We start from the raw sequence: 20,628 nt of genomic DNA, 5'->3' as shown, positions 1-20,628 counted from the left end.
AGATATTGTGCTGGAAAAATTTGAAAATGACCCTTAAAAGTGCTTGAATTTGACCCTGAAAAATACATACAAACCCTATATTTAATATCTGTAGATTAGGGATGTGACAATTACCGGTATAACGATAAACCACGGTAAAATTGCCAATGGTTAGTATTACCGTTTAAATTCTAATTATCATGATAACCGTGTTTGATTACCACACTTTTCCGGAGAAAATGCCTATGTAAAGATCTGCTTTTATGTCAAATATTTGAGTATAGTTTTCATTTATTACAATTTTGATTATACATACCTAATATTTGGAGCCAATATTCACTTTTACAGTCTTTGAAAAGGTTCGTTAAGCATCTGTGTGTTATTTATGCAATAAATTATATACATTTTTCAAATTGGATTTTATATTTTTTTGTGTTTTCTGGCATTTTTTGTTGATATAATAGGTTAAAGTGAAGAAAATAATAGGCAGATGATATAAATGAAGTTGTGCTAAAAAAAAAAAAAACAAACAAACAAACGTGGGTATAATAAACATTTGTTTATATAGTATATAAAGGCAAAATCAAAAGGACTGAAAAACGGACAAAATAAGCTCAGACCACTAAGGGTTAATACTTGAATGTTTGTGTCAACAGAAAGTGCATTATGCCAATTATTTTATTTGTTTTTTTTGTTATTTGTTTTTTTTTTTTTTTTTTCCCAAATACAACTTGGTTGTATTTTGTATTTCAGTGTGTGTATAAGTACTTTTTGAACATTTTGAGCACAATTTCAACAATACCGCGATAATAATGATAACCGTGATAATTTTGGTCACAATAACCGCGATATAAAATTTTCATATCGTTACATCCCTACTGTAGATAGGTAGTTATTACTAATTTGGAATCTGGAACGTGCACATTGATTTTATACACACCTTTCTATAAACCGATCAGCATCAACTAAAAGGTGATAGTGATGTCAGAATGTTGGTACGATATAAAGTTTGGAATAGACTGAGTAAGTTTCAGTGTGAAAGTAAAACTAACTGAACCATCTGTGTACCATGTTGGGTTTGGATTTTCAGACGTGAAAACAAAAAGCCTGGGAAAATCCTGTGCTGTCCAATTACAGTTTTACAACTTTGGCAGCAATAACAGTGTCACCAAGCCAATAAATCTAAATTCTGGTCCGTGTGCCCTTCAGCAAACACGAAGCTGCTTTTGCCATCGATCTAGATTTGCGGGCGTTCAAATACCCCTCCTCTAAAATTAGAACTCACTCAATTTTTTTCTGGTTTCATCAAGATGGAAATACTGGTGATTTTCCACTGGCAGTGCCTCTGTAAACTTCCACACACAGCTGAGGGTCAGTTCTTTATTTTCTGAATGTTCATTTCTAATGTTAAACTGTTAATCACCTGGAAAGAAAACTGTTCAGCTAACAATAGGGGTCAAGGATTAGTGGTTTGTGCACAAAGTGGGTCTTTCAGGGATCATGGGGGTCACACCATGAATGGAAGTGCTTCATTCCTAAACGTGAAAACCTTCATCAGATGCTGGGTGTTGACCTTTTAGATAAGGAGGAACATGGAATCAGGAAATGTTCCTAACTCATGACCTTTTGTGATGCAACAGGGAAGTGATGTTCAGATAGTGGACCAGCTTCCTTGTGTGTTCTGGACCATAAGCCTGGGACACTTTGTCCACTTCAGGGACAGAGGATGGAGTCAGCTGGAAAGGGGGTCCACAAAGTCTGTACAACAGGGGTGTCAAACATGCGGCCCAGGGGCCAAAACCGGACCACTAAAGGATCCGATCCGGCCCCCGGGATGAATTAGTGAAATGCAAAAATTACACTGAAGACCAAGACGATGTTCCACACCTTGGGTGACGGGGCTTTTGCCATTGCCGCCCCCACCCTCTGGAATTCTCTACCCATTCACATCCAAAACTCCAACACACTCACCTCATTCAAAAGCCAACTCAAATCCCACCTCTTCAGATCATCATTGGAAAACTGACCGCCCATTCAACCTCCTCCACTCTCACCTACCTTCTTTTGTGTGTTTTTCTTTTGTTAGTATTTGTCTCTGTATTTGTTCTTCGATTACCATTTAGTATTAACTTCATATCTGTTCACCCGTTGGATGTATGTTTGTCCCTTGGTTGTTTATTGTAAAGCGTCTTTGAGTACTTAGAAAAGCGGTATATAAAACTGATTTATTATTACCTCCGCCAAGGAGGTTATGTTTTTGCCAGGGTTTGTTTGTTTGTCTGTTTGTCTGTTTGTTTGTTTGTCTGTCCGTTAGTGTGCAACATAACTCAAAAAGTTATGGACAGATTTTGATGAAATTTTCAGGGTTTGTTGGAAATGGGATAAGGAAGAAATGATTAAATTTTGGTGGTGATCGGGGGTGGGGGGGCCCACGGGGGGGTGGGGGGGGTGCAGACCAGAAAATTTCATCAAAATCTGTCCATAACTTTTTGAGTTATGTTCCACACTAACGGACAGACAAACAAACAAACAAACAAACAGACAGACAAACCCTGGCAAAAACATAACCTCCTTGGCGTGGGGGGGCCCACGGGGGGGGCCACTGATCAGCCTTGGCGGAGGTCTGTGCTCTCCGAGTGCTTCTAGTTATTATTATTATTAACAATCAAGGATGTCAAAATAATTTTAGGTCAATTCCATCTAAAGTAGGTCAGACCAGTAAAATACTATCATAATAAACTATAAATAATGAAAACTCCAAATTTTTCTCTTTGTTTCAGTGTAAAAAAAAATAAAATTTAACTAAAATTTTAACGTTTACAGACGAGCCTTTTACAAAAAATGTGAAAAACCTGAACAAATATGAACAATCTGAAATGTCTTAAGAGAATTAAGAGTAACTGTACCAATATTCTGTCTGTTATTAAATGTTTTGTGTATTTGTAGATCTACATTGATCTGTAAGTTGTAATGAACATGTGAAAATGAGAAGCTGAGGCCAAATAATGGCATAAATTGTTTAAATTGCACTTTAAAAAAAAAAAAAAAAAAAAATCTCTTCGGTCATGGTTGTTCGTGTTTTTCTACATTTTTTAAAGGACACTTTGTAGGTATAAAAATTTTGATAGTATACAGTAATTTTACTTTTTTCACTCTAAAACATAGAAATTAGACGTACAAATTTTGGAATTGAAATTATTTATGTATTATTGTGTTATTATTTTAATCATCACCAGCCCACTTCAGGTCATATTGGGCTGTATGTGGCCCCTGAACTAACATGAGTTTGACACCCCTGCTCTACAATTAAAATAAATAAATAAATAAATAAAAATAAAAAAATTACAAAAGGAATTGATGAGATACGTCAGTCAGATTTATTCTTTGTACTCAGTGGTTATTAAAGCGGTGTATGACTTTTGACACCAATTTTTCATCAGATCTGTAAAACCTGAGTCGTAGCCTAATGCTGCATTCAAGAATCCTGGGAGATGGGAAGTTTCCGACGTCCAACTCGGTAAAATGCATTGGAACACCTGTCTGAGCCGGAAGTCCTAGTTGCAAAGTGGGGCCAGATCGAAGTACCCCGACCTCACCGCAAACTACAGTGTGATGTCAGCACAACCATGGCGGCACACAGTGTGCAAGTTTGCAATAAAAAAAAAAACTTCACAGTGTATAATTAGCTCATTTATCATATCACCTCTTCCATCTCATTTGCGTATATGAGAAGACTGGCCTGTCCACAGTCAAAATGCCTTTCAGTATCAAAACAAATAGGAGCTTAGATTTGCGATCTCCATATTTGTTGTTTATTACCTCCGCCAAGGAGGTTTTGTTTTTGCCAGCGTTGGTTTGTCTGTCTGTCCGTGTGCAAGATAACTCAAAAAGTTATGGATGGATTTGGATGAAAATTTCAGGAAATGTTGATACTGGCACAAGGAACAAATAATTACATTTTGGTGATGGTGGGTGGGTGGGGGCACTGATCTGCCTTGGTGGAGGTCTGCGCTCTCTGAGTGCTTTTCTAGTGTTCTACATGGATCACCTGGAACACTTTGAGGTGGGATGTAGTTAAGTCCAAGTGAGATCTATTCTACCTCCCAGCACTCTGGAATGCAGCATAAGTATCACAAATCTGTAAGCCTTTCCATGATTACTCACCTGAATCTCTTACGGTGAACAATTTCAAAGTGCACTCCACCATAAACAGCTCATTTGTTTACAAACAGAGCTGGTAGGTCATTTGGGCATTTTCGGAAATTTGTCGCAATGTGCATTGTGGGTAGCAGAGCTCCACGCAACCGCAATAGCAAGAAGTAATGAAGCCATTTCCATGTTTGTTGCTGGTGTGGCTATATGCTGCTTCCATAATGCGGCTAGCTCCGCGGGTATCTCCGTTGTAGCTCCACTTCCCACAATGCACGTCGCGACAAATTTCCGAAACTGCCTGGGGATTCATGATACATAGGCTATGACTCGGGTATTACAGATCTGATGAAAAATTGGTGATGAAAGTCATATGCAGCTCTAAAGTTAAATGTGTGGTGTCCCAGATAGCAAGGAGATACTGGGACAGGTCTGTAACAGAATCGCACCCCGACTCGGCCTGAAACCATTTGACAGATCCATCCCGGTGTCCAAATGCACATCGGGCCAAAACAGGTACTGCTCCGCGAAACGGATCTTCTACAGAAACAGTCCAGCTCTGGCCCAGCTCCATTCAATCACATCTAGAATATACACAAGAATCACGTTAACCCAGATTTGTATTACGACTCTGGTCTAGATTCATATTACGATTCTGGTCCAGATCAGCATTACATCTTTGAAAATCAGTCTTGGTTGTGTGATGGGAGACTGTTCTGGGCCAAATCCGTAAGACAGCACAACTCCGGAACTGCTAGAGAGAGCTGAAAGACGGATCAGACGCAGATTTGGTCCAAAGTCAGAAAAAGGATGTAAGCTATAAATGGATGTAAAGGCTTTAATGTGGATCCGGCCCAAAGGTAACTGCTGTCTGGGGTGGGATCATGAGCAATTGAATCATTGGTCCATTTTTCTTCAACGAGATCAATTCCTTCAAACATTCACCTTGACCTTTCGATTGAATGTGTGTCACCACAACTGGATGACCTTCAGCCAACCATCATTTTCCAGGTAGATGGTTCACCACTACATTGGGAACTGCATGTTGGTGGGTTCCTAAATGTAACGTTTCCAGACCGGTGGAAATATCTCTTTTATTTTGCGGAAAACTGTAATGGAAACCCAGCTGGTGTAATGCATTACTTTTGTAACCTTTTACTCCTAACACTGAAGATCACTGATGCTATTGACACTATTGATGAGGCTACACTACGGCTAATGCAGCAAGAAATCCAGTAGTCTGGATGTGCTTCGTGCAACTAATAGTGTCCATATAGAGATGTAATAATTATTTTATTTAAATTTTTTTTTTTGTTTTGGTTTAGTTTATTTCGAATTATGCAACAAGACAAAGTAATCTTACTTAGTCCTTAGAAATAAAACAGGTAGCAAGAAGTCATGGCAAAAACAAAAAAACAAAACTTATACATGACTTCATTTGCACATTCGAAAAGGAGTGGGAGCTGTTTATTTGACTGTTGTTTACTCCAACTGACTCTGTAAAGCCCTTTGAGATAACCTTGTTGTGATATTGGGCTATACAAATAAAGTTGAATTGAAAATTGAGTTGAAGTAGAACTTATTTAATCCCACCCCTTCTCCATGAGGCACAGAAACTTCCATATCTACTTTTCATTTTGTAATCATTCCCACAGATTTGTTTCTTCATCTGCTTTTGTGATTCGTTAGTTCAACTGTAAAGCCACTGTATGGACGTCCTGTACATTTGCTGTGCCTCTGGGCTGGTTCTGCAGGTCACCACTCTGCATGTGTTGTTTTTTTGTATTCCTGCAGCGTTCATGTTCCAGCTTCTCTCGTGACTGCTCAGCTGAACCCCTTCCAGCACAGACCCGCTCATAATCCCATCAGGCATTCACTGGAGCTAAAGGAGGAAAATATCTTTGTTGTACTAAAAAAGCAAAAAATATGTGCAGCCTAATTAATGACCGTTTGATCTCTGTGGGTTTGTTGTTGTGTGGAGTGGAAGGTGTGGGTCCAGTGCAGTCGTGTTCATATAGAATGCAGGACCTAACACTCGGGCTATATGAAGCAACACAATGACCTCGGTTGCGGTTTATTTTCAGGGTGGGCTGCAGACATTCCTTACTTCTGGAATGTGGCCTCATTTTTTTAATATGATTTCAAAGTTTTCCATCGTGTAGAATGATTCAGGACTCTTTGATTTTCGATGCATTAATCACAATATACACTAAAGTCATTTGTGCACTTGTGGATTCCAAGTAGTGTCGACAAAAATTGATGTGTCTTCTATATTCGCTCGATGATGGATATAGGAACATGGCACAGCAATCGAAACAAAGCACGGAAAATACCGATAGCATTTGAGAATTCTGATTGGATGGGAAACCTCCACTAGTGTGAGCGATCAGAGTGGGGGACTAGAACAACACAACTACAGTATCATTCTACAGCACAGGTGTCACATACACCCTAATATGATGGCAAATGGGCCGGACCAGTAAAATAATAACACTAAAAAAAGATCAAATTTATTATGAAAGTGCTTACAACTACAAAGTTTCCTTAAAAATCTGAATAACATGAACAACCTGAAATGTCTTAAGAAAAATATGTGCTTTTTTAACAATATTATTCTTCAGTTTATCATTTACACATGTGTATCACAACTTAGAGATCGCAGTGGATCTGCAAAAACACAATACATTTAGCAACAGGCAGAATATTGTTAAAATTGCGCTTCTCTTAAAGGACTGATATTTAGCTTTTTTTTAATGGAATTATGCATTTTCAAACATTTCCCTGTGGTCTCCATAAACTGTAAATGCTCTGCTGGGGTCTGAATTCTTCATTAATTCAACTCCACAGATCCATCTTCAACACTATTTCTGAGTAATGACACCAGAAAGGTGGTTTGGAGCGCTGGCCCTTTAAATGCACATGACCCCGCCCCCTCCAGTTTGTTGGCTGTGCTGCTCTGTTCTGTTCAGCCACTTGTGTTTGTTAATACAACCAACAACTGAACATTTTAGGTAATCGGCTCAAAGTTTGGACATATTTTCAGTATGGACTACAACCGCTGGTGCTGATAAACAATTATGTCATACTCGGAGAAATGTTAGTCAGAAGTCTTGACCTTATATGTGCAAATGTCATGATGTAACTAGATATAAAATGTAACAAATTAAGAAGGAATTGAAACAGGTTGTAGAAAACCACTCATCCACGTTTGCTGGAATAAACACAGGGTGACACAAAAAACAGGAACTTTTTAACAATCCAATAAAACCAAGAATGATGGAAGAAAAATATTTTATTCATAGTAATTGAAACCTTAAAACATGCCATTTAAGAAACAATGATGGAATTTTGAATTTTTTAAAATTACTTCCTGTAGATGGCGTCCTCCTGTACAAATGCGTTCTTGAAATCTGCTGTTGAGATTCCTCATTGACCGCTGCAACATCTCAGCTGGGATACTGCGAATTTCATCCCGAATTCTCTGTTTTAACTCATCCAGAGTTCTTGGTCGAGTCGTGTACACTTTACTCTTGAGATAGCCCCACAAGAAAAAAATCACAAACCGACAAATCTGGCGATCTAGGGGGCCAGGGAAGGTTACCGAATCTTGAGATCACACGGTTACCGAACAATTCTCATACAGCCGCCAGTGGTTACTAAAATGGGGGTGTGTTTACTTGCTCAAGGTCACTGTCTCGCAGGGCTGCGACTTGCTCATGTCTGCCAATACGCACTTCAAAAATTCCCGTTTTTTTGGGTCACCCTGTATAAAGATAGTTTTGCAGCACCTGGAGGGTTCAAATTCAAACTGTATGAACTATTAGGGTCCAAATACACAAATAAATGAACCAAAGACTAATAAAAGTGGGTTTAGCAAATTTTGACCCCTTTAAGACCTTTTAGGTGGTTCATGTTTGTTCAGGTTTTTCCACATTTTTTGTGAAAGGATAGTTTGTAAATGTAAACATTTTCATGTAATTTTACTTTTTTTTTTTGTTTGTTTTTTACTAAAACAAGACAAAAATTTTGGGTTTCCATTATTTATCGGTTATTTTGATAGTATTGTACTGGTCTGATCCACTGGTCTGTATGTGGAACCTGAACTAAAATGATTGTGACAACTTGGAGTGTTCATATCTTCACTGTTATTTTTGCATTTCACAAATTCATCCCAGGGGTTGGATTGGACCCTTTGGCGGCTGGTTTTGGCCCGTGTTCTGCATGTTTGACACATGTGTGCTACAGGATGCAGTTTTCCTGTTTGCGTCTGCTGACACAGAGTAAATGTTAAGTGTATTTACATATTTATGTAAAGTCGTTTTACCAGGATCTGTGTTTGCTTACTGGAAACAAACCCACTAACTCACACCGGTAGTTTTGATCTGGGTCAGGAGGTGTGTTTGAAGTGTTTGTAGGCGTCCACCAGACACACAGTATATGAACTGGAGTTAGATGACACTGCTGACTGTTTCTGTGGCTGTAAACGTCAGAATGAAGCTACATAAGAGTTCTGTTGACATGCTTTCATTTGCATGACATACATTTACTTTTTTGCTGGCGAGCTGTTCTTTAAAGTTCCCAAAGTCAGCTTTCTTGGGCCGCTAACGGCTGCACATGTTGGGCTGAATGTCTTGTGATCATTTCTGCAAAGTTAGCGATAATTGGTTCCTAATTTCAATATAAATTGTCGAGTTGAAACAGGTGGAACTGAGTAGACAAATGTTATTTTATTTGCAGTTTGGACGTTTAACAGCCACATTTAAACTCAATACAGTGAATGAGTTTATGACAACAGAACTTAAGACCTACCATATCAAATACAATACCTTTTCAAGGCTTTTTTGAAGTATTAGATGCAGATTTGTAAATTCAAGACTTTTAAGAACCCTGTAAATAGGGATGGGAATTGATAAGAATTTAATGATTCTGATTCTATTACCAATTTTGTTTATCGATCCGATTCCTTATCGATTCTCATTGGGTGAGGGAATAAAAGAGTACAAACGGGTGTGTTTGCATTAACTGTCTTTTATATTTCCATTTCTACACAGAAAATATAACATATACAGTATGTACAAATAATAACAGATGATGCTGGGCCGGTTCGGGGGTGGGGTGGGGGGGTACAGTGAAAGTGAAACTAAAGACGCTTTACTAATTCCTCTATTGTCACATTTCTACTACATGGAAACGGTTCGACTCTGCTCGTCTCCGGTTGTTGTGCACCTCATTTCCTTTCCTCCACCTTCGGAAACTTGTATTTGAGGAGTTACAACGTTTGTTTGCCACACTGGAACCAGAACTGGGCCCAGCGTTCACTCTGCCGCTACATTCACAAGTGAATCTAAGTAGCGAATCAAATACGTGACATTCCTGTAAATGAGTCACATGCTGTGGACAAATGTTTGAGGATATTGGAGGGATTCCACCCTTTTGAAGACATGGAAGCTTTGACAGTGTTCCAGTGGACCTGGTGTCGTCTTTTTAGACCGTTCGTTTCTGCCTCAACACCATGTTGGCCACGATCTGACCAAAACAATGCAGCGTACGCGTGATGTCATTGCGCATGCTCAACGAAGGCGGGATCGATAAGCAGAATCGTTTAGCAGGCAGGCAAACGATTCCAAGGAATCGAGCTACTGGGATCCGGTTCTCAAAAGGAACCGGTTCTTGATTCCCATCCCTACCTCACCACCTTCAGTTAAATGTCCAGAATATTCAACTGATCTCCTGCTTCTTCAGGTTCTTCATTTCCAGTCTTCTGTTTTAACGTCTCTTTTCTTGTTTGTCTTTCAGAACCAACATCGACCCAGAGTAGGTGAACGTGTGTTGGCGTAGACTGGACAGTGCTGACCATCAGAACACATGGGGGAGACGGAGGATGAGCGTACGGCGCAGGCCAGCCAGCTCTTTGAGAACTTTGTCCAGGCGTCCACCTGTAAAGGGACCCTGCAGGCCTTCAGTACCCTCTGCAGACAGCTGGACCTGGACCCTCTGGACTACAGCAACTTCTACAGCTGTCTGAAGGCCGCCGTCTGCCACTGGAAGGTCAAGGCTCTGTGGACTAAACTGGACAAACGGGCCCAGCAGAAGGTCTACAACCAGAACAAAGCCTGCCAGGGTACCAGGGTAAGAAAGACCCACTAAGAATGAAACTGAGCCAAATCTGGACCAAATGTTGCATTCATTTGGAAATTAATTTGCTGCTCAAAAATGACCTGATGAACGCTGGCTTGTCTTTTCATCCAGTTACTTTCATTCTGAGTCATTCTAGGGCAGGGGTGTCAAACTCTTTTCTTTCAGGGGCCACATTCAGCTCAATTTGATCTCCAGTGGGCCAGACCAGTAAAATAATAGCATAATAACCTATAAATAATGACAACTCCAAATTTTTTATGAGCAAAAAATAACATTAAATTATAAAATCCTTTACATTTTACAAACTATCCAAACAAAAAGATGTGAAAAACCTGAAAAAATGGAAATTTCTGAAGAAAAATAAGAAGAAATAATAAGAAAAATTTGATCAGTATTTATACGTGCATCTACCAAGACACAAAACAGGCAGAATATTGTTAAAAGTACACTTATTTTTCTTTAGACATTTCAGGTTCATATTTGTTCAGGTTATTGACGTTTTATTATTAAAAGATATCAGAATTTTATGTTCTTTACAGTAAATCAAAGAGAAAAAATTGGTGTTGCCATTATTTATAGGCATGATGTCATATTATTTTTTCCACATTAAACCAAGAAGAAAATTTGGAGTCGTTATTTTTAGGTTATTATGCTTTTATTTTTGAGTTTGACGCCCTTGACTGTTAATATCTTCTGCACTTTGCAGATTCATCCTGCGGGCCAGATTGGACCCTTTGGCCGGCCATGTTTGACACCTGTGTTCTAAGGCAAGGGTGTCAAACATGTGGTCTGTGGACCAAAACCAGCCCCCCAGTGGGTCTGAATTGGCCCACAGGTTGAGTTTGTGAAATGCAAAAATTACACCGCAAATATTAACGTCATTTTCATTCAGAGGACACATACAGCCCAGTTTGAAGTGGGCCAGACCAGTCAAATACTGTCATAATTTGTAATCTAAGTGATGTTTTATCATTTTGGTCATTTGTCCAGAACAACAGATGCAAATTAGCGTCTATGCAAAATCTGGTGCATGCATTTGTTCTTTGTAACTAATGCCAATACACACTGTCCTGTAACTAAATCAATAAATACAAATACAACTAAATACAAATAATAATCTACGTCACTTTAACTTGTATTAATTTGGAATTTAATGTGCTGTTGTGTCCTGTTGGAACAAAACAAATCACCTGATGGATGCTGGTTTGTCCTTGTCATCCAATTACTTTCATAATAATTAAGAGTAGAGGGTCATTCTAAGGCAGGGGTGTCAAACATTCAGTCTGTGGGCCAAAACCAGCTCCCCAAAGGGTCCAAACTGGACCACGGGATGAATTTGTGAAATGAAAGAATTGTACTGAGATATTAACAAAGGTTTCTATCATTTTCGTTCAGGGGCCACATGCAGCCCAATTTGATCCCAAGTGGGTCAGACCAGTTACATACTATAATAATATCCAATAAACAATGACAACTCCAATCTTTTCTGTGTTTTAGTGTAAAAAAAGTTAAATTACATGAAAATATTGACATTTACAAACTATTCTTTCACAATAACTTGAACAAATCGCAGTGTCTTTAGAGAAGTGCAATTTTATCAATATTCTGACTGTTACTAAATATTTTGTGCCTTTTTAGATCCACTACAATCTGTAAGTTCTAATGCACATGTGTAAACGATAAACTGAGGCAGAATATTGTTAAAATTGCACTTGTTTTATGAACAAATCTCAAGTTGTTCATGTTATTGACATTTTATCAAGGATAGTTCGTAGATATAAACATTTTCCTAATGTAATTTAACTTTTTTTCCACTCTAAAACATAGACAAAAGTTTGGATTTTTCATTATTTATGTTATGTTGGTATTATTTTACTGGTCCGACCTGTTTTAGATCATATTGCGTTGTATTTGGCCTCTGTTCTAATGTGTACTCCTCCTAGTTTCTTTTCTTTTTTTCTTTTTTTTTTTCCCTTTAAACTGTTTATTATTATTATTATTATTAATAATAATAATAATAATAATAATAATAATAATGATGATGATGATGATAATGATAATAATAATAATAATAATAATAATAATAATAATAATAATAATAATAATAATAAATTTTATTTGTATAGCACCTTTCATACAGAAATTGTAGCCCAAAGTGCTTCACATTGATTGAAAAAATACAATATTAAAATACATTAAGATTTGATTATACATCAAGAAATAAAATGAAATTTGAGAGAAATACAATAAAATTAAAATAAAAACAGCGCACATTAAAATATTTGATTATACATAGAATTTTTGAAGTGCAAGAAATAAGATGAAATTTGAAATACAATAAAATAAAAAATAAAAACAGAAATACAATAAAATAAAATAAAAATAAAAACAGCGCACATTCCTGGTTCCTGAATTGTGACCCCATTTTTATCTCCTTTCAAAGGCTAATGAGAATAAAAAACATTTTTATTCTCATTAGCCTTTATTGTGAAGGTGGAACAGTGTCAGCAGCAGCTGGGAAATAGATGTGGAATAAGCATTGAAATTCCAGTTATTCAGCATAAAAGTACAAATAAACACAAGTATAGCAGATGTTTTCAGGGCAGCACTGGACTTATGTCAGATATGTACCACCTGCATAAAGTCTAAAGAATTAATAATACAATATTAAAGCTAATAATTTTCTTTATGTCATAAAATAAAATTTTCATAACAATATATTTCCCATTGTGGAGTGGGTTTTTCACAGTGGTTCAACAGTAGGTAAATTAAATAGACACATTGTGTTTCAAAACTAAGAAATTAAAAAAAAAAAAAATACATTGAATGAAAAGAAAAGCTTTTAATATTTCATGTATCATATGGTTGTTTAGGCACATATGTGGAAATTGAGAACAAAATGTCAGTATTCCTTTTTTTTCTCTTTTTTTTTCCTTCTCTCCTCCTAGTTTCTTCTTGATTACTCAGACAGATTCTCATGTCTGTGTTGGGGTTGCTCATCATGCCATTGGACATAGAAATTATTGCAAATACTTTGAATAACAGCGATCCAGATGTAGATATGCTCAGCAGGACCATGGCAAAATGCAGAATTCAACTACACACAACAGATGCTAGCAGAGAAAAACAAGCTGAAACGCAGTATCCATGTTAAATGAACAGCTGGTAGTCAAGGCTGTTGTCCTGTTTTCTCCCGGAAAAGGCCAAAAAAAAAAAAAAAAATGGCATGGACAGCCAGTGAAGGACATGTAATGACTGATAAGAGCTGTTCAGGAAGTGAGTATGGAGGTCTGTGTCATTGTTCCCAACTGTTCTGGACGACAACACTGGAGTTTAAGAACTAAAACAGGGTCAGAAGTGTTTCCAAAAGTCTCCATTTAACCCATAAAGACCCAAACTCCACTGGTGACCAAAAGCATCTACTGATCTAAAACTGTTTCATACCTGTTGATCCACTAATCCTATCAGTACATGTAAATAATTAGTGTAAAATACAGTTTGTCATCTTTTCATGGTCATCAGATATGACCCATTTGGACGTTCAGAGGCTCCGTAGTTACCATGGAAACACCGTCATCTTCTGCAACATTGATTCACCAGTAAAGCCAATGGAGTTGGATCAATGACAGTGGATGGACACACTGGGTTTATGCTCAGTTAATGAGAGATTTGCTGCAAAAGTCTTTTTTTTTTTTTTTTTTTTTCTGTTTTGATATAACAACCTTTGAATTAACTCAAATTTCTAAATGAAATATAGGAAATGAAATATAAGAAAATACATGATTTACAGTGAAAAATGCAAAATATAGAGGATAATATTAGAATAAATTGTAACAAATTAATTAAGAAAGGTTAGATAGAGAGAAAAATTCATCTGGGACAGTGGATGGACACACTGGGTTTATGTTCAGTTAATAAGAGATTTGCTGCAAAACTCACTTTTTCTCCATTTTCTTCTGTTTTGATATAATAACCTTTGAATTGACTCAAATATCTAAGTGAAATATAGGAAATTAAATATAAGAAAATACATAATTTACAGTAAAAAATGTCAAATATAGAGTATAATATTAGAATAAATGGTGATAAATCCATTAAGAAAGGTTAAATACAGAGAAAAATTCATCTGGGACAGTGGATGGAGACGCTGGGTTTATGTTCAGTTGATGACAGATTTGACTGAAAAAGTCATTTTTTCTTCAGTTTTCTGTGTTTCTCATATAATAACCCTCAACTTTTATCTGAGCTTCTTCAAACATCTACATGATCAGTGAATTAAATATAGGAAAATACCTGATTTTCACTGGAAAAAATGCAAAATAAAGAGGATGATATAACAATAAATGGTGATAAATCACTTAAGAAAAGTTAAATGTAGAGAAAAAAATATTTTGGAACTGCCACAAAAGTAGCACCGGGCATTTATGGGTTAAGGCACTGGGGTAATGCAGACTCTACTATAGGTGTAAATAAGAAAAACTTGAAAATATAAACAGATCAGAGTGGACATATCCATCATTTTAGAGTTCAAGAAGAAGAATTGAAGTTTCTCAAGGTTTTTCTTTTTTTTTTTTTTTTTTTTTCCTCCATTCTTTGTTTATTCAGAGAAGCAGCTCATACAAAACTTCCCTCTCGGGTCCAGTTCAATGTCCTCCCCTCGAATGTGAAGGAAGAGTGAGCTGCTAATCCAAGTTTTTTAGTAGAATATAGAACAAATATAGCAAGTAGGCGGGAGGAGAGGGCTTGCTCTGCTTCTTCATCAACAAGATAAGACACATGAACCCTTTCATGCATAGTGGTCACTCCAGTGGACAGTTACAGTGGACAGCTGTTCTCTTGTATATTCATGGGTTTTGTTGTTTTAGTTCCATATCAGCCGACACAGTGGACACTTATGCATCCTCTCATACGCTGACATTCATACCATTACTGTAACTTTGCTGTTCTTGATAAACCTGATCTGCAGTAACGTGTTTGAGTGTAAATTAATTGCGAATTGTTATTAGGCTGTAATTGACAATTTTTTTAAACACAATTTTTATTAGCAATAGAATATATTAAAATGTAAGAAAACATCAGATTAGCAGCATTAACCCATAAAGACCCAGTGCTACTTATGCAGTATTTCCCAAATGATTTTTTTTCCTTTTTTTTTTTTTGTTAAGTGATTTGTTGCCATTTATTATGAAATACATTTCTGTATTTTGCATTTTTCCAGTGAAAATAAAGTATTTTCCAATATACAGGGGTTGGACAAAATAATGGAAACACCTTCACCTCAAGATGATAATGCCCCAATCCATACAGCTAGAATTGTTAAAGAATGGCATGAGGAACATTCTAATGAAGTTGAGCATCTCGTATGGCCGGCACAGTCCCCAGACCTCAACATTATTGAGCATTTATGGTCAGTTTTAGAGATTCAAGTAAGACGTCGATTTCCACCGCCATCGTCTCTAAAAGAGTTGGAGGGTATTCTAACTGAAGAATGGCTTAAAATTCCTTTGGAAACAATTCACAAGTTGTATGAATCAATACCTCGGAGAATTGAGGCTGTAACTGCCGCAAAAGGCGGACCTACACCATATTAAATTATATTTTGTTGATTTTTTAAGGTGTTTCCATTATTTTGTCCAACCCCTGTATAATTTACTGATCATATAGATGTTCATAAAAGCTCAGATTAAACTTTTGGGTTGTTATATCAAAAACAGAGAAAACTGAAGAAAAAGTGTCTTTTTCAACATAAAACAAGCATCTATGACTGCTGTTATTCATTCAACTCCATGAGTTTTACTGGTGAATCAATGTTGTCGAAAATGACAGTGTTTCCACGTTCACTACGGAGCCTCTGAACGTCCAAATGGGTCAAATCTGATGACCATGAAAAGATATAAAATTGAATTTTACACCAATTACTCATACATATTTGTTGTGGTTTGATGTTAAAATTAGGGAAAATATTATTGTTTGACTCTTGTATCAAGTTAGTGATAAAGGTATGAAAGCACTGAGGGGTTGGATTAAATAAATTCATACTTCTTCCTACTCCTTTTCGACCATGCAAAATTCAGACTTGTATGTGCTTGGAGATAGATTCTGTCCATTTGAATGTTTTATTTTGTTTTTATTTTGTTTTGTTTTTCTGTTTTGTTGCATGTTCAAAATAAATAAATAAATCAATCAATCAAATAAAATCATAGGATTAGTGGATTAAAAGGTACTATACATTTTAGATCAGTAAATGGTTTTGGTTGCTGGTGGATGTTTGGGTCTTTATGGGATAAAAATGTTTTTATTTCATAGTTTTCACGCAGTATATCAGTAAATACATGTTTCTTCGCTTCAAAAACGAAAGGAGTGGTTTCCAGCAGAGTGGACATAAAATAAGTTCATAAAAAATTTTTAATCACATAGTTTTTTCCATGCCTAAAGAAGAATAAAAACACCCAGGAAAAAAAAAACACAAAACTTGAATAAGGTTCTCATAATTCATGCATGAAAGGGTTTAGGTGTATATGTTTGAAGTTGATCGGTTTTTTAGTTGCTTTTTTCCCCAAAGTAACAAAATCATTAAACACAAATTTAACTCCATAGTTCTATGTTGTTGTGTTGTTGTGTGTGTTGTGTCGACACCCAGACGTGTGTTTAGAACATCAGTTTGACTGTCAGCTTTACCACAACGGTCCATGTCGGTGCGTTTATCTCCTGAGTTCACCGAGGTCACGGATGAAACCGGTGTATTCATGGCCTGGCACAGAACAGCTTAAGTAAAGAGAGCACTAAGTCAGTAACAGATCCTAATGTGTGAGGGAAAAAGGCTGTTATGTAGCAAATATCCACTGAAAATACACTTTTAACCTCTAAAGTAAAACTAGAAATAGTGTCGTTTCAGATGAATCATTACAGCTCCATTAATGTCTGAAGATCTGACTCATTTTTAGGAATAATTTGTGTAACTGACATTATTGCCAGTGAGGATTTACTTAGAAAACAGATGATGTAAGTGGAACTATGATGTAATTATATGTAAATAATGAATTACAACAAAGTAATCCTGATTTCTAGAGGCTGGATTAAGCGCATTGACTGGGACTAACTTAATTAGGTGTAATGCACAGGTCAAGATGTTCAGAAGCAAATCTCTGACGTTGTGCAACTGTCAAACATGCACTAGATGGACAAAAGTATGTGGACACGTTGAGTTCAGGTGTTTGTTTTCTAACACGGGTCTGGGATTTAAAACAATAATGATAAATATCATAATATAGTTTGTATATTGGGATAAATATCATTGTATTGCTTTGGTTAGTTTGGTTTAAATTGTTGTCTTTGCCTCCAGAGATGGTTTTTACTGAATTTCTCTCAACATTAACTTTGTTGTTGTTGTTGTAGTTGTTGTTGTTTTAACTCATGACTATGATTTTAAATGTTCTACCTCTAAATTTCTAACATATTTTTCATGCTCTGATTGTAAATAATTTTCTACCACGACTAACCATCTACTTTCTTCATATCTCGTGTAGGAAGAAAAATCTTCTATTAAACTTTAAGGAAATATTGATGTTTTTATCTCAAATCAGTATAGACATGAGCTGTAGACATGATGCGTCCCAATATTTATGTCCATATAGTTTATAAACATCAAGATTTCCTAAAGTGAGATGTGACAAAAGTAGATGGTTAGTTGTGGTAAAAAAATTATTATTTACAGTCAAAGCATGAAAAATATTTTAGAAATTTAGAGGTAGATCGTTTAAAATCATAGTCATGGATTTAAAAAAAAATATCGATGTTAACAGAAATTACGTAAAAACCATCTCTGAGGCATTTTGGAAGCAAAGATAACAAGTGGTTCCACGCACAACAAACCCCGCCCCTCGCATGTATTACAGCTTATTTTGGCATCGATCCAGCTGATGTCAGCATATCAATTTCCACTCCGTATGTGCCAAGTTTGAAGTAAATTGAAACAAAATTGATTTTTTTATAGATGTGAAATTTCGTTCATTATAAATAAATGGAGAAAAAAAAAAGAATTGAAAAATTCATTAAAAATTGAAACTTTGACCTATTTTCCCCAAAATGTACTGACATTGATTCTGGATCATTGACAGTCTATAAACTAAATTTGGTATGAATTCAACTAATAGTTTTGCTGCTACAGACATGTGAATTTCCCCCATTATAAGTAAATGGGGAAAAAAACATAAAAAAATTGAAACTTTGACCTATTTTTCCCAAAATATGACATCTATTCTGGGTCACTGGCAATGTATAAACCCAATTTGGTATGAATTCAACCAATAGTTTTTTTTGCTACAGACAGGTGAAATTTCCTCCATTATAAGTAAATGGGGGAAATTAAAAAAAATAAAAAATAAAAAAATTGAAACTTTGACGTATTTTTCCCAAAATGTAATGACATCTATGCTGAGTCACTTGCAATGAATAAACCCAATTTGGTATGAATTCAACCAATAGTTTTTTTGCTACAGACAGGTGAAATTTCCTCCATTATAAGTAAATGGGAAGATATTTAAAAAAAGAAATCATGAAAAATTTTAACTTTGACCTATCTTTCCCAAAATGTAATCCCATCTATTGTGGGTCACTGGTAATCTATAAACTCAATTTGGTATCAATTTGACCAATAGTTTTGCTGCTACTGACATGGGAAATTTCATCCATTTTAAGTAAATGGGGGGGGGGTTAAATTAATTTAAAAAATTTAAGCTTTGACTTGTTTTTCCCAAAATGTAATGAGATCTATTCTGGGTCACTGGCAATGAATAAACCAAATTTGGTATGAATTCAACCAATAGTTTTGCTGTTACAGACGTGAAATTTTGCCGATTAAAGGTAAACAGGGGAAAACCAAGATTTTAAAAATTCCCAAAAAATTTTAACTTTGACCTATTTTCCTAAAATGTGATGAGATCTCTTCTGGGTCACTGATAATATATAAACCAAATTTGGTATGAATTCAACCAATAGTTTTGCTGCTACAGACATGTGAAATTTCACCCATTATAAGTAAATGGGGAAAACAAAATATTTTAAAAAATTAGTAAAAATTTTAACTTTGACCTACTTTTCCCAAAATGTAATGACATCTGTTCTGGGTCACTGGCAATCTATAAACCCAATTTAGTATGAATTCAACCAATAGTTTTGCTTCTACAGATATTTGAATTTTCGCCCATTATAAGTAAATGGGGAACAAAAAAGATTTATAAAATTCATAAAAAATGTGAACTTTGACCTACTTTTCCCAAAACGTGATGAGGTCCATTCTGGGTTACTGGCAATCTATAAACCAAATTTGGAATGAATTCAACCAATAGTTTTGCTGCTAGAGTGTTAAAAAACAAACAGAACCAAAAACAATTTAAACCAAACTAACCAATGTAATGATATTTATCCCATTATAAAACTATATTATAACATTTGTCATTATTATTTTGTATCCCAGACCCCTGTTAGAAAAGAAACACCAGAGTTCAGCGTGTCCGCATACTTTTGTCCATGTGCTGTAGAACAGTTTGAGTGTCTTATTGTCTTACTGTAGGCTGCACACTTAGCATAGCAGTGGAAAGACGTCATATCTGAAGGAAAAGATAAGATGTCCACAGAGGAAAGAGGCCACGGTCTTGCAGAGGGGAGATTAACTGAAGAGGGCAGGGCTGAGGGTTGGCCACAAATAACAGCCCGATTATTATCCCACACATTTTTTCAGGAAAAAGCTTCTATTTGGGGAATAAACGGCGGCTGGGTGTGCGTCCAGGTTTTATTATAACCACCGTATCGTGAATCTAAATTAGAGCAGAAGAGCCGGACGTTGGTTTATTTTTCCATGACTTTTTACCGTTTACTGGAAGACAATGCAGGTCATCTTCGGAAAGACAAATATATCGGACTCTTCCCAGAAGGCTGTGCTAATTGTTTTGCCAGTTAATTTTCCCTTATAACCGTTAAATGTCTGCTGTGGAAATGAGACGTGGCCTGCGATCAGAGGTCAACTGAGACTTTCCAGATGTACTCGTTTCTTTTTCTGGTCCCACGTTCACTTAGTGATGCTGCTTTTCTTTGCTCTTTTTTTTACCTTAAACATACAGTCGCAGAAAAATTATTAGACCACCCCTTGTTTTCTTCAATTTCTTGTTCATTTTAATGCCTGGTACAACTAAAGGTACATTTGTTTGGACAAATATAATAATAATAACAACAAAAATAGCTCATAGTAGTTTAATTTCAGAGCTGATATCTATCCATTTTCCATGTTTTCTTGATAATAACCAAAGTCACTTCAGTTCTTACATTAATATCTATGGCATTGTACTGACAAAAACAGTGCTTTTA

General features: G+C 36.1%; 1 protein-coding gene across 1 annotated transcript in view; it reads left to right on the top strand.

Moving 5' to 3' along the window:
* The window catches only part of LOC115420571 (protein-methionine sulfoxide oxidase mical2b-like), a 323,437-nt gene that overhangs the window by 47,613 nt on the left and 255,196 nt on the right, over positions 1–20,628 (top strand). Inside the window, 1 exon segment of the mRNA XM_030135922.1 lies at positions 9,925–10,257. Within this exon segment, the coding sequence (XP_029991782.1) occupies positions 9,994–10,257 (264 nt within the window). The 5' untranslated portion in view covers positions 9,925–9,993.

This window comes from Sphaeramia orbicularis, chromosome 6, assembly GCF_902148855.1.
Source record: "Sphaeramia orbicularis chromosome 6, fSphaOr1.1, whole genome shotgun sequence".
NCBI lineage: Eukaryota > Metazoa > Chordata > Actinopteri > Kurtiformes > Apogonidae > Sphaeramia > Sphaeramia orbicularis.
Note: the sequence above shows the minus strand (reverse complement) of the source record. Positions and strands in the feature narration are given on the sequence as shown.